Genomic DNA, 26,468 nt, shown 5'->3' with positions numbered 1-26,468 from the left:
GCTATTTATTCATAGTGGGGGGAGGGGGGTGGGCTGTCAAAGTGCAAACTGAGTAAAATGATACTTGCAGAAAGTCTGCAGTTGTCATTGAGTAACACAGTGTAACAACCTATTGTTACATTGTATTTCCCAATTCATTCAAATGTAGATAAAAGTTGTGATCATTTATCTGCATATGATATCACTAAAATTAAATACCAGTAATATTTACATTTTTTTTAAAATTATCATTCTTTTCGTTTTTTGTTTTTTTTAGGGTCACTTAACCACTTGTGGACCGCACACTGTACATATACTGCATCAGGGAGGTTGCTCTGCGCCAGATCACGTACCTAGCATGTGACCCAACACTTCCGGGTCTAAAGCACGCATGCGCACTGCCGGTGACCCGCTACCACCGCGATTCGACACAGTGGGAGCTGATCTGAGGTTACCGTAGACTCGATGTCTGCCAGCACCTACCAATCATTAGGCAGAGAGCCAGAACAATGTCAGGCTATGTAAACAAGGCAGATTGCCGTTCTGTCAGTAGAGAAGGCATTGCTTCTGGGTTCCTGATCAATGCCTTTCCTTAGTAAATATACCTCCAACACTGTTAGAAAACACTGACTTGGCACACAGTTAACCCTTTGATTGCTCCTATTGTTAATCCTTTCCCAGCCAGTGGCATTAGTACAGTGACAGAGCACATTTTTAGCACTGGTCACTGTATTAGTATCACTGGTCCCCAAAAAGTCTCAAAATTGTCAGTTAGTGTCCCGACTGTTCACCACAACATCACAATTCCTCTATAAGTCGCTGATTGCTGCCGATACCAGTAGAATAAAAAAAAATGTATTAAAAATAAATTAAAATATCCCATAGTTTGTAGATGCTATAACTTTTTCACAAACCAATGAATGTACGCTTTTTGAGATTTTTTTTTTTACCAAAAATATGTAGCAGAATACATATTGGACAAATTTGATGAAGTTTGATTTTTTCATTTTTTAATTGGATATGTTTTATAGCAGAAAGAAAAAAAAATAGTTTTCTTTCAAAAAGTATTTTTTTGTTTATAGCGCAAAAAAATTAAAAGCGCAGTGGTGATCAAATACCACTATTTGTGGAAAAACAAGGCCTGGTCATGAAGGGGGATAAATGTTCCAGAGGGCAAGTGGTTAAAAAAGTGCAAACATTGCACCTTTTATTAATTTGCAAAATACTATACCATGCTTTGAACCAGAAACATAATTTTAGTGTCTTTTTAATTAGAATGAAATTCATACACAGTTTTTATTTCCAGTAAAAACAACTTTTTTTTTTAAACTAACACTTTTCAAATTAGAAAAAATGCATTGGTTTCTTAAAATATGCCTTAGTGTCTGTAGATTACATATAAAAAATAAAACATTGCCAAAAGAAACCCTAGTTTGTCTACAAAAAGCAATGTATGTACAGTAATACTTTGTTATCTTAAATAATGACAAAATACTAAGTGAATAAACAGGCCCATAACAGAAATTACAAAATTACTCTGGTCCACAAGGGGTACAAAATTTGTGAAGTGGTAAAAATACACCTAACCAAAACTTACAGGCTGGTTCATTTTAAAATAGGTATAGTTACATACAAAAGGATATATTGCAGTTACAGGAGATGATCAAAGCAGAAAAGATATAATGGGAAGAATCATTTTTCTTTAATTATGTAGCTCAGTTTCCAGTCAGTAAACAAGTAGTCTTCAAACTTTCTGGTGATCTAGAAAGTTAATCAATGAAAGTCTGCGAGATGCTGCAGCCCAAACACTGAATGCAGCATGCACCATGTAATGATGCTAAGACCCTTTGCAGGAGTTAGAAACACCTCCCAAGTTTATTTTCTGAAGCTCATGAAGGCTCATGAAGATTTCTCTTACTTTTTGAATCTACATAGCATATAGCTATATAGCATTTTATGATGCTATGATGGGATACTTTGATTTAAATGTTTCATATAATGCAGTATACATATGCATACATATAATGCAGTATAGCCATTCATGCACAAACACATTAACCAGTGTTTATTCTGTGTAAGTTGACTTATACCCTTTCTTATTAGGCTTAATGATAAATAAGTAAAGACCTTCAAAAACTTACATCAACAGGTCTGTCATCAGATGCACGCCCCACAATCACAGATCGCCCCCGAAAGTCAATACTGTTCTTTATATCCGTCTGTCTTCTTTCAATTAATTTACAGTCTACATAAAGTGAGATAATGTTTTCTTCAATGGATATTCCAAGCTTATGCCATTGACGATCAAAAAGAGGGTGAAGTTCCCGACTTCTAAAAGTATAGAGTAAAGTGGCGCCTCCACTTTTAGCAGTAAACTCCACAACTTTCTTCTCACCATCAATTATAATTGAATCCTGAAAACCAGAGAAAATAATTACCAGTAGTAATGATCCTTGTGATACCTTAGAAAATTACATTTTACATTTTTATCATAAAGGATTTTTAGCAAGCTTTATTGCACTTGCATATAATGGTCACCAATCTCTTCCACCTAGTATGCCTTTTGGACCTTTCCATTAAAGGTTTACACTTTTTTGAAAACTAAATTTCTGCCAGTTCTGTAAAAGACCTGGTGGCCAGATTGTTAATGGACCCTTTAAATGTTTTTGACATAAGTAAAATAGAAAAAGTTTTATTTGGTTTTCTCAGAATAGAAGGACCATTAACCTCATAGTGCATAATTTACTGAGCAAGAGCAAGGAAAAACTGCTGCAGTGTGCTTGCATTGTGGACCTACATAAGCCAAGGTTGTATACATGTACAGCAAATGTGACCCCTGTACCTACATATCTGATCAGACACTGATATTAAATGTATATGGTGAAATCTTATTTGGGCAACACATTGAATATACTATACAATAATGCATGTCAATATTTTACCTTAAAACTTACTTTATTGCAACATGGTTAGAGTTGAGCGGACACCTGGATGTTCGGGCTCGACAGTTTCGGCCGAACTTCGCAAAAAAGTTTGAGTTTGTGACCCGAACTTGACCCGAACCCGAACCCCATTGAAGTCAATGGTGACCCGAACTTTTGAGCACTAAAATGGCTCTAGAAAAGTAATGGAAAGGGCTAGAGGGCTGCAAATGGCAGCAAAATGTTGTTAAGAGCACGGTAAGTGTTCTGCAAACAAATACGGATAGGGAAATAACTTAAAATAACATAAAATACATAAAAATAAAAAATAATAATCTTGATGTAGGAGGACGGGGTCCATATGGAGTAGGAGGTTGAGGTGGCAGTGAATGTGGCGGCGTAGGTGGAAGAGGCGGCGGTGGAGGAGGACGAGGTCCATATGGAGTAGGAGGTTGAGGTGGCGGTGGATGTGGCGGTGTAGGTGGAAGCGGCGGCGGTGGAGGAGGACAAGGTAGCCAACACTGGTTTTGGTTTTTAATTTTATGTTTTTTTAAATAAGGGTACACCCCAAAAGAGTGAGAAAGATCAAAAATACAACAATGGCTGGGTAAGGCCGGTATACATATCTATTCTGCACAAGGTACGGACAAGTTCTGTGGGATCCATGCCTGGTTCATTTTAATGAACCTGAGCTTGTCCACATTTGTTCTGGACAGGCGGCTGCGCTTGTCTGTGATAACGCCCCCAGCCGTGCTAAATACACTGGCAGCAGGGCAGGCCAGCACCTCCAAGGCGTAAAGGGCAAGCTCAGGCCATATGCCCAATATGGAGACCCAGAAGTTGAAGGGGGCAGACCCATCATTCTATACGTCTAGGCGTGTGCTCCCCCATGTTAGTGAAATGCTGCCTCCTGCTAAGACGATCCATATCAGCTGGTGGTGCTGGTTGTTCCAGCGTATTGACAAATATTTTCCACATTTCGGCCATGCTAACCCTGCCTTCTGAGGTGCTGGCTGTGCCCCGGCTGCGTTGGCTACCTCTTCCTCCTCCTCTGCCTTTGCCTTGTGCTTCCATTGTGCCCCCAATGTCAGGTGGGAATGCCACCATCAGGGCGTCTACCAGCGTGCGCTTGTACTCACGCATCTTACGATCACGCTCCAGTGAGGGAATTAAGGATGGTACGTTGTCCTTGTAACGAGGATCCAGCAGCATGGCCACCCAGTAATCAGCACAAGTTATAATGTGGGAAACTCGCCAGTCGTTGCGTAGACACTGCAGCATGTAATCGCTCATGTGTGCCAGGCTGCCCAGAGGCAACGAAAAGCTGTCCTCTGTTGGGAGGTGTATCGTCTGTGTCCTCTGTATCCCCCCAGCCACGCACCAGTGATGGCCATGAGCTGGTCTGGGTGCCACCCTGCTGTGAACATGGTTCCTCCTCCTCCATCTCCTCCTCCTCATCCTCCACCTCAGCATCCTCCAGAACTGTCCTTTGCTGGACAATTGTGTACCTGGCGTTTGTGGGTGCAGGAACTCACCCTCTGAGCCACTTGTGAATGACTGCCCTGAAAGCCTTGGAAATTATCCCTCTTCCTCCTCCTCCTCCTCCTCCTGTGCCACATCCTCTTCCATCATCGCCCGAATCATTTTTTCAAGGAGGCATAGAAGTGGGATAGTAACGCTGAGAACGGTGTCATCGGCACTGGCCATGTTGGTGGAGTACTCGAAACAGCGCAACAAGGCACACAGGTCTCGCATGGAGGCCCAGTTATTGCTGGTAAAGTGGTGCTGTTCCGCAGATCGATTCACGCATGCGTGCTGCAGCTGAAACTCCACTAGCGCCTGCTGCTGCTCGCACAGTCTGGCCAGCATGTGCAAGGTGGAGTTCCACCTTGTGGGCACGTCACATATGAGGCGGTGAGCGGTAAGGCCGAATTTATGCTGCAGCGCTGACAGGCAGGCAGCAGCAGGGTGAGAACACTGAAAGTGCGCACAGACTGCCCGCACTTTCTGCAGCAGCTCTGACATATCGGGGTAATTTCTAAGGAACCTCTGCACCACCAAATTCAGCACATGCGCCAGGCAAGGGATGTGCGTCAAACCGGCTATGCCCAGAGCTACTACAAGATTTTGCCCATTATCGCACACCACCAGGCTGGGCTTGAGGCTCACTGGCACCAACCACTCATCGGTCTGTTGTTCAATGCCCCTCCACAACTCCTGCGCGGTGTGGGGTTTTTCCCCCAAACAGGCAAGTTTTAAAACTGCCTGCTGTCGTTTACCCTTGGCTGTGCTGAAGTTGGTGGTGAAGGTGTTACGTTGACCAGATGAGGAGGTGGTAGAGGATGAGGAAGCGTAGTAGGAAGAGTTAGCAAAAGGAGGCAAACTGAAGCGCCCTGCAATCCTCCGTGGTGGAAGGACATGCGCCAAACTGCTATCCGCCTCAGGCCCAGCCGCCACTGCATTTACCCAGTGTGCTGTTATGGAGATATAACATCCCTGACCATGCTTACTGGTCCACATATCCGTAGTTAGGTGGACCTTGCCACAGATGGCGTTGCACAGTGCACACCTGATTTTGTCCCCTACTTGCTTGTGCAGGGAAGGGATGGCTCGCCTGGAAAAGTAGTGGCGGCTGGGCACGATGTACTGTGGGACAGCCACTGCCATAAGGCTTTTAAAACTCTGCGTCTCCACCAGACAGAATGACAGCATTTCAAAGGGCAGGAATTTTGAAATGCTGGCATTCATGGCCAGGGATCACGGGTGGGTAGGGGGGTACTTCCTCTTCCGCTCCAGTGTTTGTGAGATAGAGAGCTGAACGCTTCCATGGGACATTGTGGAGATGGTTGGTGACCCAGGTGGTGGTGTTGCTGGCTGACCCTCTGTTTGCAGGGTGGCAGGTGCCACTGTCACTACAGAGGTGGATGAAGTGGCCGAGACTGCAGCAGAAGAGGAAGCAGGGGGAGCCAGAGACCTTTCTTGGTTTTTAAAGTGTCTACTCCACTGCAGCTCATGCTTTGCACTTAGATGCCTGGTCATGCAGGTTGTGCTCAGGTTGAGAAAGTTTATGCCTCACTTCAGGCTCTGATTGCACAGCATGCAATCCACTCGTGTTCTGTCATGAGCACATTGTCTGAAGAACTGCCACACTAGACAACTCCTTGGAGCTGGCTTTGGTGTGCTCAGTCCCTTGCTGCGTTGGGCAGTAGCAGGCATACTGTCTAGGGGACAGCCGCTCTGCTTTTGCACCCTGCTCCCTCTTCTGCTGTGCTGGTGGCACTGTGCGACCACTGCCTCTTCCTCCAAACTACACAGGTCACGTGCATGACGTTGATTCCATGTGGGGTCGAGGACCTCATCGTCCTCCACATCATCTTCCACCCAGTCTTCACTCCTGCCCTCCTTGTCGGTCTGCACAATTCTGAAAACAGCAGCAGTTGGCACCTGTGTTTCGTCATCATTCGAGACGTGCTGCGATGGTCCTCCAATGTTCTGGCCTCAACATTCGTAGAGCTGCATTAGGCCCGACCAAATACTGCTGCAGGTTCTGTCACCTACTCGCAACTGAGAAAGGTGTTTCACTTGTGCGTGTAGCTGGCACAGATCGACCATGTCCTCTCCATGCAACAGGAGCTCCACCAGCAGCACCATGACCGGGGCCACATCCCTTATTTCAGTGGTTCTCAATTCCGGTCCTCGGGACCCACTAACAGGCCAGATTTTAAGTATTACCTTGGGGGATGCAGACTAGAATACTGCAATCACTGAGCAGCAAATGAGATCACCTGTGATGTAATTTAGTTATCTTGCAAACCTGGCCTGTTGGTGGGTCCCGAGGACCGGAGTTGAGAACCACTGCCTTATTTGACATTCTCCTCATATTTCTCAAATTTAGGATCTTGCCCTAAATGGGTGTTTTTTGAATAGCAGAATAGAACAACAGTATGTTGTGTATTTTGCCCAAAAAGGTTGTTTTTTGTCTAACACAGTAGGAAAGCAGCTTGAATTCTACACGTACAGATGCAGCAAGCAAGGGCTATAAAATTATGGATTTTAGCCCAAAAAGGGTGTTTTTGAAAACCCAGAAAATTAAAGCTATATATAGCTTAAAATGCGCACTCAATAATGTGACAGAGGCCCAAGAAGGAGGGTGATGCCAAAAATGGGTGTTTTTTTTTTTTTTTTTTAAACCCTGAAAATTATTGCAGTATTTCAAGCTTGTTTTTATCACATATGCAGCAAGCAAAGGCTGTAAAACTGTGTATTTTGCCCAAAAATTTTGTTTTTTGACTAACACAGTAGGACAGCAGCTTGAATTCTACATGTACAGATGCAGCAAGCAAGGGCTATAAAATTGTGGATTTTAGCCCAAAAAGGGTGTTTTTAAAAACCCAGAAAATTATAGCTATATATAGCTTTAAATGTGCACTGAATAATGCGACAGAGCCCCAAGATGGAGGGTAATGCCAAAAACGGGTGTTTTTTCAAACACAGAAAACAATTGCAGTATTTCAAGCTTGTTTTTATCACACATGCAGCAAGCAAAGGCTGTAAAACTGTGTATTTTGCCCAAAAATTGTGTTTTTTGACTAACACAGTAGGACAGCAGCTTGAATTCTACATGTACAGATGCAGCAAGCAAGGGCAATAAAATTGTGGATTTTTGCCCAAAAAAGGTGTGTGTAGCAGAAATGGACACGAGAGTGTGGTTTGTGTTGAAAGAGTGAGGGACTCTTTCACTTGGGACCATAATATTTCTGAGCCGTGTCCCTCAGGAGAGGTGTGGGGATGTATTGCAGATTGCTAGGATATAGCAGAAGTGTTTCATAGACCCATGCTGGTGGGGTTTGTTATTGTTGAATACCTGAATTCCATTGTCCTATTGTTCCTGTCTGCCTTGAGTAAGCTTATTATGGGATGTGTGTGTGGAATGGCTCAAAGAGGGAGAGGTTTTCCCAGAGTGGAGATCTCTTGTGTTTCAATAAACAATTCATGCTAGTTGACTCCCAGAACTGTGTGTTGTCCAGTTACTGGGGGGGGGGGGGTTTGCCTTGGATATTTTAATACTTCCTTAGCTTCAAGAAATATATACAGTGTAGATACCTAGGCTGGGTATTGGAGCTCCGTTACACTGGTGGCAAGCGGTGGGATACAAGCCTTGCCTCCTTCAATGCAGCTCCGCCCTAGTACACAAAAAAATCTATGTAGATGAGTAAAAGTTCTGATTAAAGAATAATATTAATGATTCTGTCCTCCTTCTATATACTCTCTCTCTCCCTCAATGCAGCAGCGCCCTAGTACACAACAACATCTATGTAGATTAATTAGAATGATCAAAGATTCTGCCCTACTCCTATGCTTTCCCTCAAAGCAGCAGCCGCAGGCAGCCTTTCCCTACACTAGATAGAGGAGAGTGACGTGCGGCGCTATGTGACTCCAGCTTATATAATTATATATATAAAATGCTGCACTGACCAATCACAGCCATGCCATTAGTAGGCATGGCTGTGATGGCTTCTAAGGGCACACCAGTTAAACGCTTGTGGATTGGCTGCCCTGCATCTTTTTTTACGTGCCATTAAATTTCCGGACACCGAACTTGATAACGAATATACAGTACGATGTCCGGGATCGCGTCCGGTACCTGAAAACCCTAAAGTCCAGTACGAACCTGAACGTTACAGTTCGGGTTCGCTCAAACCCTAAACATGGTATATGGATTTTGAAAATATTAGCAGTGGTTATTGAGATCCAGAAACATTTGTGAAAATCACATTTTAATTTTAGGCATGCCATGGCAAAACCAGCATAAATTCAGATGCAGGAGAGTATAATCCAAAGTATGATTGAAAATACTGTATATATAGTATATTAATTTTGCTAGTTTGGTGGGCCCTTATACATAAATTAATTAACTGGTAATCCCAGGAGATCTTGGATCTGGACCAGATCTACCTATGTTAGTAGTGCTCGCAGGAACAGTCTTATACCAACTAAGATAGAATGTAGCAACACAACGGCAATTTTGCAGGTGGGATTGGGATGGCAGATCAAAACCTGTTGTGAGAAGGTATCATAATCTAAGTTACACGGTTTCTAAAAAGTGGTATATCCCCTTTAATACCCAAAACATGAACAGTCAAACTGTAAAAAATATGACTACGCTTATCACTTAAAATTCAAATACCATTAACATCCTACCTGCAGAACACCAGAACGAGTCAATGTTTTCCACAAAGTCCAGCGCTCCTTTTTAGTATTGCGTCTTACACGGAAAAGGGCACTTATTGAATGTTCATCTGGAAGTCCAGCAGTAAAAAGTTTCCTAGAGACATAAAAAAGTACCAGCTTTTCAATATTAATATTTAAAACAATACACATTTTAAAAGGAAATAATCCCTCCCACATTAATAATGTTGGCACAGATAGACAGTCTTTGGATTAAATTGGACATTCAATATTCTTAAAGATGCAAAGCAACAACAGGTGCCAAATTAGAAACATAGAAACATAGAATGTGTCGGCAGATAAGAACCATTTGGCCCATCTAGTCTGCCCAATATATCTGAATCCTATGAATAGTCCCTGGCCCTATCTTATATGAAGGATAGCCTTATGCCTATCCCATGCATGCTTAAACTCCTTCACTGTATTTGCAGCTACCACTTCTGCAAATAAATAGGATAAAAAGCAAGTCCTGCCTCAATGTGGTTGATTTATTAGCAACAAATAGGTTGTTTTTAAGAAAAATTGCACTTCACATGGTCATTTTACCCAGAGCTTGGGGAATGTGGTGAAATTGTATTTTGCAAAAAAAAAAAAAAAACAAAGCATGTGCAGTGGAAATAAAAATAAAACTGCATTTTTGATTGCACATGATTAAATGGGCGAAGTCAGCAAAGGCTCATCATGATTATTAGGCTCTGGGGATAATTCCCTTGTAAAGTGAACAGTCTGCTTATCGTGAGTAAATAAACCCCAATGTAACAGCTCAAAAAAGGTTTATTTTATGAACGTTAAACAAATATGACCAGTTGGTCACCAGATGATCCAGACAAAATAAATAAATAAATAATTGGCTGATATGGAGAGCATCCCCCTTTTCTGTAAATTTGTACATAAAGTTAGAAATCTAAGGGCTGGTTCACACCAGGACGCATTCCTGTGTGATTAAGATGCGGTGCATTGCAGCACAATTTGAGCCCATTCATTTTGAATGGGCTGAATCACTCTGGATTATATCAAAGTAGTGCGTACACTACTTTAAAAAATGCACTGCATTTTTGGGGTTGCCCTAGCCTTACTAGCTTTTGGTCCCGAGTATTCCGGTTAATCTCTACTTGCACCAGTATGTTAGTCAAGCCACATCTCACCATGGCCTTGCTCAATATTGGTACTGATCAATACCTCATCTCCCAGCAGTCAGTGGTCACCCACATCTTATTGGCGGCACGGCTAACTATCATTAGGAACTGGAAATCAAACATTTTACCCAATCTCTCAGAGGTAGTAAATATGGTATACTCTAACTACACTTTTGAATGCCTTTTAGCACTCTATGCCTTGAAATACACTGAATTCTCCTGCTCATGGAGAGTATGGGTAAAAAGGTACTCTCTTTGCTCTTTATAACTACTGTTTATAATTATTTGTAAAACCCATATATGTACAATTGCTTTCTTGCTTACTCTTAGAATTCTTTAATCGACCCTTTTCAGTCATGTTGCTTGTACTGTATACTATGTTATGCATTATATTTTTTGTATTTCTTCCCTTTTGAAATTTCAATAAAAAGTATTGATCCAAAAACGATGCGCTGCAACTGGATCACATGGTACTTCTGTACTTCAGTACCTTGCAGTCTGATGCAGGTAAACACTGCATTTGTAACCTGCATTTAGGATGTCGTTACTTTAACATTGACACCTGCTGCAGATCGCATTTGCAGTACATTTTGAATGCAGTGCTGAAAATGCACATGGAACACACATTTGTATAAAAATAATTACTGTGATATTTTTCAAAGGCTAACTCAGGTTTTTAAAGATGCAGACTTTCAGGACTCCTTAGATGCCTTCATATGGCTTTATACACTTATACTATATAAATCCTGAGGAAGGGATCTAAGAGGCTCTGAAAGCCTGCATCTTTAACAACATGAGTAATAAAAAAAAAGTAACACCTAAATGACAAACTGTCTGCATTACAGTTGGCTAACATCTACTACAGTGGATTTATAGAAAACTGACTAGAAAAGGGATCCACAATCTCCTGTGTTTTAGCTTCAGAAAAACTATTTGTCCCAGCATACAATGGCAGGACCTACAGACGTTTGCAGTTGCGCAGACCACAGATTGCACATAGTTAGACTTGGAAGACTGTTGCCCTCTTAACACATGCTACAAACACATTTATCATTAACCACACCCGCTCTTTCAGTGTTCATTTCTTACAGCTGCAGATATGAATTCATTATATGGTTCCAGAATATATGAATGGTGAAGGTTTAGAGTTGACACAATTTATGAGTTTTTTTAAATAGCAATAATAAAGGGATACACCTGAACTTTGAAGCTAGTCAGGAGAGGATTAACTTTTTGGATCTTCCCATTTTTTGTTAGGGGTTATAAGTTTGTTACCTCAACATATTTTAAACCTACCGACAGGAATTCTTATACTCTTGTCAATAGTTGCCACCATGGTTCTTGGTTGAAGTCGTTACCTAAGAGCCATTTTATGAGGCTGAGGCGCAATTGTACAGAGGTGAGCAAGTTTGTGACACGAGGTGAGGTCTTGACTCAAAGATTTGTGGAGAAGGGTTATGACCTTCCTTCTCTTCCAAATACTTTGGGCCAGGTTACTCAAATAAATAGGGCAGACCTCTTGAGAGAAAAATCTCTACAGGAGAAAGATAACACCTCACCTGTATTTTCTTTTATTACCACTTTTTCCCACACAACATCAGAGCATTAAATGCCTCATTCAAAAAACATTGGCACATTTAATAACTGTGTGTTGGGCACTACTTTACCTGACAAACTGCAGGTAGTGTTTAGAGGCACTTCCTCTCTCAGGGATAGGATCGCACCCAATGTATTTAATCTCCCCATTGAGAGACTTTAAAAACCTTACTGGTTATCAATGTAGGAAATGGCAGGTGTGTTCCATTTATGGCTGTATGAGTAGGAGAACAAATCGTTTTGTCTCTACTAGCACTTTGGCAGAATTTCAGATTAGGCCTTTTGTTTTGTGATCTAGCATTGGAGTTGTTTACTTGTTGCAGTGCCCGTGTGGGCTTCAATATGTGGGCAGGACTAAATGCTCCCTTCAGGTTCAGCTTAACGAACACATCATTAATATAAGAAAGGGCTTTACATACATTCTGTATCAAAATAATACTTGTTGGCACACAATGAAGACCCCACAAACACCATCTTTTCGGGATAGAAAAATATAGTCCTCATTGGAGGGGAAGCACTTTAGTGAGGGAGATCTCTAAACTTGAGATGTCCTGATACATGAGGTTAAATCATATGTTCCCTTTGGGTTGAACATAGATGTGGATGTCAATGCCTTTATAGACAATTCCTGAGTTTTATTTTGTTTGTTAAGTAACAATTTTGTTATCATTTTCATCATGGTGTGCAATTTTAAATTCTGTTGTAATATTAAATTATGGTATGCATAATTTGTGAACTCGGTTTGAGTCTCGGTATATAGTCTGATCAAATTAGATCATATTCAATTTTAATTTATTCTATTTGATTCTTATATGGTACATTCTAATAAGTACAATATATATTTATTGTTCACATTTTGAACTAATTGGTTTAGTGCGAATCAAAGTTATTTTAAAAATTTTATTTTTGGTCAAATGTCTAAATTTATATTAGTTTTAAAAGTGTAACTCCACTTTTGTTGAGAAAAAAAAAACTTTTCCCTGTGGGGGATCTATGTACATTACAAGGATTTTAACAAACTTTGTTGCAGATTCCTACCTTTTGTTATTCTGAAGAAATCCATGTTTATTCCTCTTTGCTGAGTGGGTCTAATGGGAGTGGTTTTATAATTATCAACCAGCTGTGGCAGTTGCAGGGCACTAATGAGGAAAGCTGCTGGGCCTGCATCCCTTTAGCTGTGCTCCTATTGGGAGTATCTCACCAAAAATGACATTTTTGTTGCAGGGGATGCCAGAAATCTGACTTGTATCTTAGGCAGACTTCTGGGAAAATTGGTGAGCCAATCACACAATCAGGAAATTGTGTTTCTGGAGTGTGGACAGTACACATTCTGTGTACAGAACAGCTCCAGGTAGCCATATTGCTTTGCATTTTCAGAAAATTACAACAGCTGCAGATTGAAAAGTAAAGGTAATTTTTAATAACATCCAATTACAATATGATTTGTGTCGTAATTGTATATGCTATATTGTTTTTTCTTTATTTGCTTTTTTTTCACCCCATGAAAGTGGAATTAATCTTTAAAGGGTGTGGTTTTTATTATTGACCACTAGGGGTCCACGACATTTAAGTTAATGATTCTGTGTCCCCGTGTTCACTTATGAGAAACTTCCTGTCCCTGTATTTGGGTGGTTATATTTTTAAACAAAAAACAAATTTTTACTATTAGTATGGGGATTTAGGGTGCACACACCAGTAAATATGTTTTTTTATTCGGTTTCATGGTCTGATCCTGAGACTGATTTTCTTGGATCTGATCATTGAGGACCGTGCATTGATGTTATTTTGTGGTTCCCTTACTCTATGAAAATGTTGGTATTTTTTGCCGCATTGATTGGAGTAGATGGGAGCTCTGTATTTTATAAGTATGTAGAGGAGATGAGGATAATAAGGATGGGATAACTTCCCTCATCTAAAATGGCATCATTTGTGAGGACTGCCCAAGGCTCAGACTGAGGCGTAGTTGTTGTGGATTTTAGTATTTAATGTGGTGAGTCAGCACAGAAAGACGTCAGATTGTGACAAAACTTGTTGGGTCTAGCGACATACTGACATCACCGTGCTACCTTGATCCTGGAAGGATTAGCAAGTGTGTACTAGCCGGTAGGCTATGCTGTTTTTATGCGGTTACATGCCACACCATTGTAAGTGCAACTTGTTTTACTAGTGTATAAGTTTGTAACGGTCTTACATTGTGGCAAGTTTTCTATTATATTTTTGGGGATTGTCACTCTACGAGATACTTTGAAGTTGAACCATTTGGTTTATTGGTTCTAAGGGAGACCTATCCATTTACTGTTTATCCCCTTCGGAGAAACAAGGACCAGGCTGTGTTTAAGCCACAAGCGGTAATGACCTCTTTTTGCAAGAGGTCCAGATAATCTGGTAAGCAGACATTTTGCTTTGGTGGAGGTCACGTCACATTCCGGGGAGTGGAAGGTGTTAATACCACGTAGAAGATCTATCTGCAATACCATGTTTGGACACTACTTTGTTGAATATTTTTGCACTGGTGTCATATCACTGGTGTGCAATTACTCGTCTTTCTTCTTTTTAATTATTACCGTTTTATTGTCTTTATTGCACAATTTCCCATTGGTATACTGTTTATGATTTCAATTTTATATATGTATAGCTCAACTCCATTTCTAGTATTGTTTGCCTATTGTCTATCTTACATTTGAGTTGCTGCTTTTCCAATATTTTTTAAAGCGCAGTTTTTTTTCTTCCTTTTTTGACTCCAGAAAATAGCACAAATGAACCTTTTTTTTTCTTCACATTTTTATTTATTCTATTTAGGGAAATCTTCCATACTTCATTATATAATACTTATATGATTAGTTTCTGGGTATTATTGGCATAATTAACGTACTCACATCAACAGAAAAATGTAATTACTCTGGGACAAATCTCAACTAGCATTAAGGCAGAGTATCACTTTTCATTCTTTAATCACTTTCATTCACCGGTAGTCTGTGAAATATTATACGGTGTGAAGTGAATTTTAATAGCTATTTAATTAGGAAAATATGTGCTGTGTGCTTCATTTTTAGAATTCTGAATGAAATATTAAATGTTTGTGGGAAAATATTTCTTATTTTCTCACTATCATAAACACATCCAAATTTCCTACCCATACTACAACGAAAGTGATCTGTGAAATGACCATGCTGTACAGCATTATAGCTAAGAATAGGACAGGAAATACTGTAAATAGTCACTCTTTCAAACAGGAGACTGTCAACAGAGCTGCTGAGTTAACAGAGAGATTAATCTTTTTTCCAAGCCTCTATAAAATGAGTTACTTTCCTTTCAATGTACTATCATGTATCCTCAAGTACATTTTGATACACTTGAGATCCAAGCTTCCCCTTAAAAGCAGACCTTTATTTTATAGGTTTGCTGAAAAGGATTACTGTTCTAGTTCAGGAGAATGCTAAATTCATCCTGAACATCACAGATTCAGCTCTGAAAACCTGTGATGTTCAAGTACATTGAATTTGGTGTAGTAAAAGCCACACAGCATGTATGATTAGATGTGCATAGGGGTAATTATGTGCATATAATTAAAAGGAAAAATACCAAATATGGCCCCAGGTAGCGGATGTATTTCAATGCCCTGGCACAAAAGGAGTAAACCAGTATCCACCCTTTTCCTACCATAAGGGAATATAATGTCATAGCATGTAGGGATTAGGGATGATCGGAGTTTTCAAAAGTTCGGTTCGGTTAGAACATCCGAACTTCCCGAAAGTTCGGCCCGGATTTCAGATCCCCATTGAAATCAATGGGACTCGAACTTTGGTAATCAAAAAACACAATTTTGAAGCCCTAAAACCCAATAAATGCCCCTAAAAAGTGCCTAGGGTTCTGGGTCATACCCCAGGGACTATTAATCACACAAAAAAAGTTCTTAAAAAGTGTCATTTTTGATAGAAAGCCAATTAATGAAAAAAAATAAATAAAAAAAAAATTCTTTGGATTTAGTATCTGGGGGGTCTAAAAAGTGTACCTGTGAAGTTTCAGCTCTGTAGTATGTCCAGAACCATAAAAAAAAGATCATTTGTATTTTGTCACTTATAGAACAGGTTGTTGGCTTCTCGCTTTTCACACCTTGCCGGTTTAGTAGCAAGCGTTTTTTTGGGCATTTTTTGGGGTTCTTTGGAGGCAGGCAAAACATCTGAACTTGTGTATAGTGGTATACATACCACTATACACAAGTTCAGATGTTTTTCCTGCCTCCAAAGAACCCCAAAAAATGCCCAAAAAACGCCTGCTACTAAACCGGCAAGGTGTGAAAAGCGAGAAGCCACTAACCTGTTCTATAACTGACCTAATACAAACAATCTTTTTTTTTATGGTTCTGGACATGCTACAGAGCTGAAACTTCACAGGTACACCCTTTAGACCACCAGACACAAAATCACACAAAAAAGTTCTTAAAAATTGTAATTTTTGATAGAGAGCCAATTATTGAAAAAATTAAAAAAAAAAATTAAAAAAAAAATAAAAAAAAAAAAAATTAAAAAAAAAAAAATTAAAAAACAAAAAATTCTTTGTATTTAGTATCTGGGGGGTCTAAAAAGTGTACCTGTGAAGTTTCAGCTCTGTAGCATGTCCAGAACCATAAAAAAAAGATTGTTTGTATTTTGTCACTTATAAAACAGGTTAGTGGCTTCTCGCTTTTCACACATTACCGGTTTAGTAGCAAGCGTTTTTTTGGGCATTTTTTGGGTTCTTTGGAGGCAGGCAAAACATCTGAACTTGTGTATAGTGGTATATATACACACTTTAATTTATTCAGTTTCTGTAGGGAAAGTGTTAAGTGTAAGGGGACCGTAGTGTAGTGTAGGGTTAACTGACAGTGACTGCTATGGCAGGGTGACAAAACACTTCCATATCAGGGTGACCGCTATAAAGAAAAGCTATTTTCTCTTGTGTCACTTTCGCTGCAGTAATATGGCTTTGCCGCCGTCAGCATTCTTTTTGGCTGCAGGCGTCCATAGGGATCTTTTGAGCACAGGTTTGGAGTCAGACATGACATCTGAACATGTGTATAGGGGGTATATATACACACCCATGTATGTATATACACACCTAGACATATATAGGTGTGAAAGGAGCAGAAAAAACTACTTGCGCTAATGAAATAATTAACACCAATATAGTTACGCTCCTATCACACCTATATATGTCTAAGTGTGAAATACATATAAGTATGTGTGTATATATACCACTATACACAAGTTCAGATGTTTTGCCTGCCTCCAAAAACCCAAAAAAATGCCTGCAACAACACACCTGGGCGTGTTTTTTTACGCTAGTGTTTTTTTGGGCATTTTTTGGGGTTCTTTGGAGGCAGGCAAAACATCTGAACTTGTGTATAGTGGTATATATACCACTATACACAAGTTCAGATGTTTTTTCTGCCTCCAAAGAACCCAAAAAATGGGCAAAAAAACGCTTGCTACTAAACCGGCAATGTGTGAAAAGCGAGAAGCCACTAACCTGTTTTATAAGTGACAAAATACAAAACAATCTTTTTTTTATGGTTCTGGACATGCTACAGAGCTGAAACTTCACAGGTACACCTTTTAGACCCCCCCAGATACTAAATCCAAAGAATTTTTTTTTTTTTTTATTTCTTTTATTTTTTTTTCAATAATTGGCTCTCTATCAAAAATGACAATTTTTAAGAACTTTTTTTGTGTGATTTTGTGTCTGGGGGGTCTAAAAGGTGTACCTGTGAAGTTTCAGCTCTGTAGCATGTCCAGAACCATAAAAAAAAGGATTGTTTGTATTAGGTCAGTTATAGAACAGGTTGTTGGCTTCTCGCTTTTCACACCTTGTAGCAGGCATTTTTTGGGCATTTGTTGGGGTTCTTTGGAGGCAGGCAAAACATCTGAACTTGTGTATAGTGGTATATATACCACTATACACAAGTTCAATTGTTTTGCCTGCCTCCAAAGAACCCCAAAAAATGCCCAAAAAAAACGCTAGCGTCAAAAAAAAAAAAAAAACGCCCAGGTGTGTTGTTGCAGGCATTTTTTGGGGGTTTTTGGAGGCAGGCAAAACATCTGAACTTGTGTATAGTGGTATATATACACACATACTTATATGTATATTACACTTAGACACATATAGGTGTGATAGGAGCGTAACTATATTGGTGTTAATTATTTCATTAGCGCAAGTAGTTTTTTCTGCTCCTTTCACACCTATATATGTCATGGTGTATATATACATACATGGGTGTGTATATATACCCCCTATACACATGTTCAGATGTCATGTCTGACTCCAAACATGTGCTCAAAAGATCCCTATGGACGCCTGCAGCCAAAAAGAATGCCGACGGCGGCGAAGCCATATTACTGCAGCGAAAGTGACACAAGAGAAAATAGCTTTTCTTTATAGCGGTCACCCTGATATGGAAGGGTTTTGTCACCCTGCCATAGCAGTCACTGTCAGTTAACCCTACACTACACTACGGTCCCCTTACACTTAACACTTTCCCTACAGAAACTGAATAAATTAAAGCTAACTAAAGTGTAAAAGAGCACTCTAACTACACTAGATATCCCTTTCCTCACACTAAAAATTGCTAAATGACACTTTGTAACACTTTGTAACAGAAGTAACAGAACAGCATTCCACTCTCTTCCATGTCCCGTATAAGAATGCTAGGATTTTGGCGGGGGCTATCTTATATACTGGGGGGCGTATTCACTAATGATTGGTCTATGGACCCCCTAGTCACTCCAATCACATTCCTAGCACTCTCCTGCCCCCTCAATTGGCTTTTGCTAATGGTTCTGGTCCAATCATGGGCTTTTAAAGCCCATTTCCTGTCCCATTGCATTTTGGTCGGTTCTGGTTGCTGAATTCCGAACTTTTTGGGCAAAAAGTTCTAAATTCGGCCGAACCTCGAACAGCCAATGTTCGGGCCGAACCGATGGTCGACCCGAACCGTTCGATCATCCCTAGTAGGGATGGGCTGTGTGTTCGAGTCAAACATAATTTGGCTGAACACATGAACAAACTGGGTGCTCGGCAGAAGTTCGCCTGCCGATGAGCCCCCCATAATGCACTGCGCTCTTGCAGTGTATTGGTTGCTGATGATTGGCAAAAGCATTCACCTGACCTGTATGCTTTGGCCTATCACAGCGCAATGTACAAGGCAGAGTGGAGACCCTATGCTTTTTTGTAAATTTTGGCATGGGGTTCCCATTAACCACTTGCCAACCGTCCCACGCAGATGTACTGCGGCAGGGCGGCTCGGCTGCGCATAATCACGTAGATCTATGTGATTATGTGCACGCGCTGCTTATGTGCATGCGCATGTGCTGCTGGAGCCACGCTCCTGCTGTCATTAGACACAGCGGGAGTCAGACCGCAAGAGGGATCGCCTGCCGGCCTCCCGCCATCTTCAGAGAAACTGACAGGAGAGTCGCCTGCCTATCTAAACTGCTCTCCTGTCAGACAGGCACAATGAGATTGTGTGTCTCAGCTAAGCTAAAACACCAATCTCTGTGTGCCCGTCACAGAGCCTTCCCACCCACAGTTAGAAATCACAATTTAGGAGCACACTTAACCACTTGATCACCCCCAGTATTAACCCCTTCCCTGCCAGTGTCATTTATACAGTAGCAGTGTATATTATTTAGCACTGATCACTGTATTTGTGTCTCTGGTCCCCAAAAAGTGTCACTCAGTGTCAGATTTAGCGCAAAATCTAAACACCACAGAGGTGATCAAATACCACCAAAAGAAAGCTCTATTTGTGGGGAAAAAAGGACATCAAGTGTATTTGGGTACAGCATCGCAAGACAGCGCAATTGTTAGCTCAAGCAATGCAGTACTAAATCTCAAAAAATGGCCTGGTCATTAAGGAGGTAAAACCTTATGGGACTGAGGTGGTAAAATCCATACCAGACCCGAAGGGCCTGGTATGGACTGGGGGGGGACCCCATGGCGTTTTTTTTTTTTTTTCAATTTTCTATCTGTATTCCTGGGAGACAGCAATATATTACAGCCATTAATTTAAATGATATTTTTTTCTTTAGAAGTGTCAGTAATGCTGCAGCAGGCTCTATGCATGGTACAGATGTGGCACTTTACAGGCAGAATAAGGGGACACCCCAGGCATGATATTTAAAGGCATTTTTCATTTTTATTGTTTCATTATAAGCCCCTTTAAAATCACTGCTCCTTTAAAAACGATTGTTTAAAAAAAAAATGTTTGCATTGATACAGTGCCTTGCGAAAGTATTCGGCCCCCTTGAACTTTTCGACCTTTTTCCACATTTCAGGTTTCAAACAAAGATATAAAACTGTAATTTTTTGTGAAGAATTAACAAGTGGGACACAATCATGAAGTGGAACGAAATTTATTGGATATTTCAAACTTTTTTTACAAATAAAAACTGAAAAATTGGGCGTGAAAAATTATTCAGCCCCCTTAAGTTAATACTTTGTAGCGCCACCATTTGCTGTGATTACAGCTGTAAGTCGCTTGGGGTATGTCTCTATCAGTTTTGCACATCGAGAGACTGAAATTTTTGCCCATTCCTCCTTGCAAAACAGCTCTAGCTCAGTGAGGTTGGATGGAGAGCGTTTGTGAACAGCAGTTTTCAGTTCTTTCCACAGATTCTCTATTGGATTCAGGTCTGGACTTTGACTTGGCCATTCTAACACCTGGATATGTTTATTTGTGAACCATTCCATTGTCGATTTTGCTTTATGTTTTGGATCATTGTCTTGTTGGAAGACAAATCTCTGTCCCAGTCTCAGGTCTTTTGCAGACTCCATCAGGTTTTCCTACAGAATGGTCTGGTATTTGGCTCCATCCATCTTCCCATCAATTTTAACCATCTTCCCTGTTCCTACTGAAAAAAGCAGGCCCAAACCATGATGCTACCACCACAATGTTTGACAGTGGGGATGGTGTGTTCAGGGTGATGAGCTGTGTTGCTTTTACGCCAAAACATAACGTTTTGCATTGTTGCCAAAAAGTTTGATTTTGGTTTCATCTGACCAGAGCACCTTCTTCCACATGTTTGGTGTGTCTCCCAGGTGGCTTGTGGTAAACTTTAAACAACACTTTTTATGGATATCTTTAAAAAATGGCTTTCTTCTTGCCACTCTTCCATAAAGGCCAGATTTGTGCAGTATACGACTGATTGTTGTCCTATGGACAGAATCTCCCACCTCAGCTGTTGATCTCTGCAGTTCATCCAGAGTGATCATGCGCCTCTTGGCTGCATCTCTGATCAGTCTTCTCCTTGTATGAGCTGAAAGTTTAGAGGGACGGCCAGGTCTTTGTAGATTTGCAGTGGTCTGATACTCCTTCCATTTCAATATTATTACTTGCACAGTGCTCCTTGGGATGTTTAAAGCTTGGGAAATCTTTTTGTATCCAAATCCGGCATTAAACTTCTCACAACAGTATCTCGGACCTGCCTGGTGTGTTCCTTGTTCTTCATGATGCTCTCTGCGCTTTAAACGGACCTCTGAGACTATCACAGTGCAGGTGCATTTATACAGAGACTTGATTTCACACAGGTGGATTCTATTTATCATCATTAGTCATTTAGGTCAACATTGAATCATTCAGAGATCCTCACTGAACTTCTGGCGAGAGTTTGCTGCACTGAAAGTAAAGGGGCTGCATAATTTTGCACGCCCAATTTTTCAGTTTTTTATTTGTTAACAATGTTTGAATAAATAAATTTCGTTCCACTTCATGATTGTGCCCCACTTGTTGTTGATTCTTCACAAAAAATTTCAGTTTTATATCTTTGTTTGAAGCCTGAAATGTGGCAAAAGGTCGAAAAGTTCAAGGGGGCCGAATACTTTTGCAAGGCACTGTACATGTCCCCCGGGGCAGTACCCAGGTCCCCATACACTTTTTGTGGCAATAACTTGCATATAAGCCTTTAAAGTGAGGACTTTTGATTTTATATGTTCGTGTCCCATAGACTTTAATAAGGTTTACATGTTTGCTAGAAATTTTTCCCTGTTTGAGATGTTCTGGTGCAAACCAAACAGGGGGGTGTTCGGCTCATCACTAATAGCATCATGTATATTTACAATCTTCAAAAACGTTCATCCAAACAAAGTCCATAACATTATGCAAAAGGTACTTTCACAGTGTCTGCAGATTCTCCTTCAGGCACATTCTGGAGTATTTCCCACCAATGAGCATGTAAGAAAAAAGCACAGGAGAGAGGGAGAGAAAGCGCCACTGTCTACGCATAGAAAATAGTCATATTACACCGCTTCTGATAGGTGTTCTAAATTAGTAAAAACGTTTCATCCATCGTCTATATGCCTTTCCAATGGGACCAATAGAAGGACGCCACCTGCTGAATTCTGAGTGTTGCTTTTTACCTATTAATGTTAGCGCATTAGTGTTATGTTTTCTTTTTTTTTAAGTTTATAATGAATACTACTCTTGAGTGGCACATTCTCTCCCTTTCCTGTTCTGCTTTGCAGGTCATCCTGCACTGTTGCCATCTTTTTGAGATTATCCATCAGTAGAAATCCCCTATCCAACCACCTGATGCTTTTTATTGGGGACCAATAGAAAAGCGCCATCTATTGGATCGTTTGATTTATACCTGGTTTACACCTTTTATATATGAATGCATTATATACACCACTTTAAAGCAATACTACACTCTTATTTTTTCATGCCTCCTTGGAGACACTGAAGTAGCTGCCATCTCCTTAAGCCCCATAAATCTATTATCATTATGCTATATCAACTCTTTTGTATGTAAGTGCGATACTTCCTGCCATTTTACCATATTGTTGTGTCTACATTTCTCTCCCTATCTATTGTGCTTTTCTTTTTTTCTTACATATATAATTAAAGGGGCAACTTTTTAGAGTAAATCAGTCATTTCAGGACTGGTTTATAAATCGGCAATATATTTTCACCAAAATGTCATAGAAAGCATTCCACAGCTGAGTAGCCTTGTCCCAATATTGTGGGACAACGGCTTCTTCCCTTCTCGCATGTGCCTCAAAAAGAAGGTGGGGATAATAGTAAAATGGTGAAAGGCTTGTGGTGGAATCTGGAAGCCTCCTTTATGAGAGGTGACATATCTAAACCTAACCAATTACCAATTGCTTATTCCCACAAAGAGTGTTGCCATATGGATTTTCTATATTTAACACTGGTAACTAAGCTCAGGGTTTGTATTTAGCTAAATGGAAGATAGGGTCTAAAACACGAAAACAGAGTGGCATTTTTGAGCCAGGTTATGGTTCACAGGACCCTACATTGTTAACACCTCCCCATTTAATTAAATACCAACCATAAAGGGGTCCCCAGACAAAAGGTCAAAAGCAGCCCCCTCCTCCAGCTGCCATTTTGGCAGTAGCCATATTAGAGTCAATGGCTCCTTTAACGTCTTTCTAACCCTAAGTGTTGGCCTTTAGATATACACAAAGCCTCTGATTGGCCACCTGCTCACAGAAAATTGAGGTACATGCCATTGAGGCAGTCAGTGAGAGTTGTTTTTCTCCAAATGCTCACTCCCTAAGGTTAGAAACACCTTAAAACCACTGGTGATGCCATTAAGGTCATTGCCAAAATGGGGGCTGGACAGAGGGGATTGCGGTAACCTTCAAATTGCAATAAACCACAAAGAAACGGCTATAGAAGACTTCCAGGCCACCAAGCAGCCCACCCATATTTCATCACCATTAACTTCAATAGTGTTTGGGATTAAGAACTTTGCAATAGCATACACTGCCACAGCTAACAAAGCTATTGATTATATTATTCATTGAAAGGGCAAATATTCAAAGGAATAAATCAATAATTCTACCCCCTTTACAAAACACTGGTTCAGCCTCATCTTGAATATGCAGTTGAGTTTTGTTCACCAATCCTCAGAAAATACATTGTTGAATTAGAGTTCAGTGAAAGGTAAGAAAATTATTCTGGGGAATAGAGGACCTCACCTATGAGCATTGATTATCTAGACTAGAGTTAGTTACGGTGGAACAGAGATGCTTAAGAGGGGATATGATTTTAATGTCCAAATATATTAAATAGGAATCCAGTAGTTGTAAAAAAAAAAAAAAAAAATGTTTACCCTTAGGCCCCCTGAAAAGGAAATGCTGCCACGATCTGAGGTTAGAAGAATAGAGGTAGCATAGAATAGAAACAGAGTATGCAGGGCTATGGGCATGAGAAAAAAAATACTCCACACAAATGCAGTATTCACACACAGGCTGAACTGAATGTACCTGTGCCTGTTTTCATTCTTATAAACTATGAAATTATATAAAAACATTACTTTTACATTCTTATAACTGCTAATATAGATATGCAGTAAAAGAGAATATTTGTAAAGTTGGTAATACATGGATTCACAGCTATATAAATGATGTATGTTTTTCAGGTTCAGCAAATTTTAGTAGGACAGTGGTAAATAGCACAGTTTTTGTCCTCAGCTGTGTTGTGGCATCAGTGTAATGTCCAAGGTATCCATAGACATTTGCTTTTATCCATCAGTGTTGCCTGATCAATCATAGTCTGCATGGCACCCAGGGGTGGAATATGGGTTTGCTTTTTTCCTATATATACAGTTAATATACACACTTTTGCTTTGATTCATAAATATTTACACACAAACAATTTATTTCAAATTTTATAACTAAATTTAGGGGGTTGTAAAGTCGGTAGTGAGAAAACATGAAGATATACAGTGTAGTATCTGTCGTTTTTAAAAATGATTCAACAAAATACCTTATTTTACAGTGCTGCTGGGCGCTCATGTGACCTGCCAGCATTCTCCTTCCCAATCTAAACACTACAGTGGGAGGAACAGTGTTTCCCCACTAACATCAGCCGGAAGGAGAGGCGGAGAGTGACGAGAGATCACGTGAACGCCCAACAGCGCTATAAATAAGGTATTTTGCGGAATAATTTTTAAAAACCACAGATACTGTACTGTATACCTTCATGTAAGTTAGAAGATTACATGTTTTCTCACTAGTAATATTACAGCTATAGCAGCGAGGGGGGAGGGGCGGGGAGGAGACGGCTGACATACAGGCTCCCCAGCTGACAGCCAGGAAGGGAGAGGGAGAGGGCTTAGCAGCAGCCATGATTAGTCAGTTTACATAGGGGGACACAGGAACAGGCAGGATGAACCAGAGTTTTTAGAACATAGAGGGGGACAAATGACACAACACAAGCGCTATGTTGTGAATCCTGCTTTAAAGGATCAGGATCTTTTTTCTTTTTCTTTTAGGGTTACAACCACTTCAAATGTTTTTTTTATGTATTGTTTTAGGGCTGACTTTAATAAAAAAAATACAATTAGCATTAGTATTTTTGTGTTAAAAAAGTACTTATAACCCCCCAAACATTATATAATGTGTATATATATATATATATATATATATATATATATATATACACACACACACACTTTTTTTTTTTTAGCAGAGACCCTAGAGAATAAAATGGCAACCATTGCAGTTTTTTATGTCACACGGTATTTGTGCAACGTTTTTTCAATTTTTTGGTAAAACATACACTTTATCTAATTAAAAAAAAAACACAATTCATAGCCCCCTTTTTTTTAAATATAAAAGATGATGTTATGCCAAGTAAATAGATACCTAACATGTCACACTTTAAAATTGTGCAAGCTCGTGGATTGGCGACAAGCTACGATACCTAAAAATCTCCATAGGTGACCATTTAACATTTTTGCAGGCTAGCTGTTTAGAATTACAGAGGAAGTTCTAGCACTAGAATGATTGAATTCGCTCTAACGTTCGCAGTGACACCTCACATGTGTGGTGCGGACACCGTTCATAAGCGTGTGCAAACTATGCGTTCGCTTCTGCTCACAAGCACAGAGGGATGGAGGCACCTTTTATTTTTTATTTTTACACTGTCCCTTTCATCTTTTTCCACTTTTATTCATATTCCAAATTTCTCCTCCAAGTTCTCTAAAGTAAAACATAAAAAAAATGTGTTTGTTCTTTTGCTTTAAAAAAAATGTATTTACTTCCGTCCCTAGTCCGGAAGTGACATCATGATGTCACTCCAGTCCCCCAAGGCCATAGAGGCAATCAGAGATGATCCAGTCTCTGTTCGCTTCTGTGGCCAGGCATCTGAACCGTTGGATTGTTTCTCGGGCACACTGGTAAAGACAGTAAGCCCGAGAAACACTGGTGAGCAGCGTGGGGGGGGGGGGGATGCTCCTTCCCACTACTTCTGAAAGAGATCCAGCAACTGACTCACTCTGACTGCTTTTCTGAGAAAGCCAGCCACTGGCTGAAAAAAAAAATTATCAGGGTTATGGCAGGTAGCTTCGGCCATAACCCTTGAAAACTACTTGAAAACTGCAATGTATATATGTGTATTGCGGTTGGCAAGTGATGGTTACTGTCTTGTGTGTTTATTAGAGAAAGATCCTCTTTTTTTATTCATTCTGAGATATTGGGGCACAAGGAAAAGAAGGCAACCAACCAATATTTAGGTGGGTTAACAGCAGTACATTGTGTTAAAAATATACACCTGCTGTATTCTAAGAGTAATAGCTCTATGTATGGGATTATTTCCGTGACAAAT

General features: G+C 40.2%; 1 protein-coding gene across 1 annotated transcript in view; it reads right to left on the bottom strand.

The window, feature by feature from the left end:
- Positions 1–26,468, bottom strand: part of COL19A1 (collagen type XIX alpha 1 chain) — a 1,241,599-nt gene that overhangs the window by 977,456 nt on the left and 237,675 nt on the right. The window contains exons 5-6 of the mRNA XM_082249430.1: positions 9,102–9,225; positions 2,121–2,393 (exon numbers count right to left, since the gene is read on the bottom strand). Coding sequence (XP_082105556.1) covers positions 2,121–2,393; positions 9,102–9,225 — 397 coding nt within the window. The remainder of the gene's footprint in view (positions 1–2,120; positions 2,394–9,101; positions 9,226–26,468) is intronic.

This window comes from Pelophylax lessonae (assembly GCF_965119305.1).
Source record: "Pelophylax lessonae genome assembly, chromosome: 3".
In the NCBI taxonomy this organism is placed as follows: Eukaryota; Metazoa; Chordata; class Amphibia; order Anura; family Ranidae; genus Pelophylax; species Pelophylax lessonae.
Note: the sequence above shows the minus strand (reverse complement) of the source record. Positions and strands in the feature narration are given on the sequence as shown.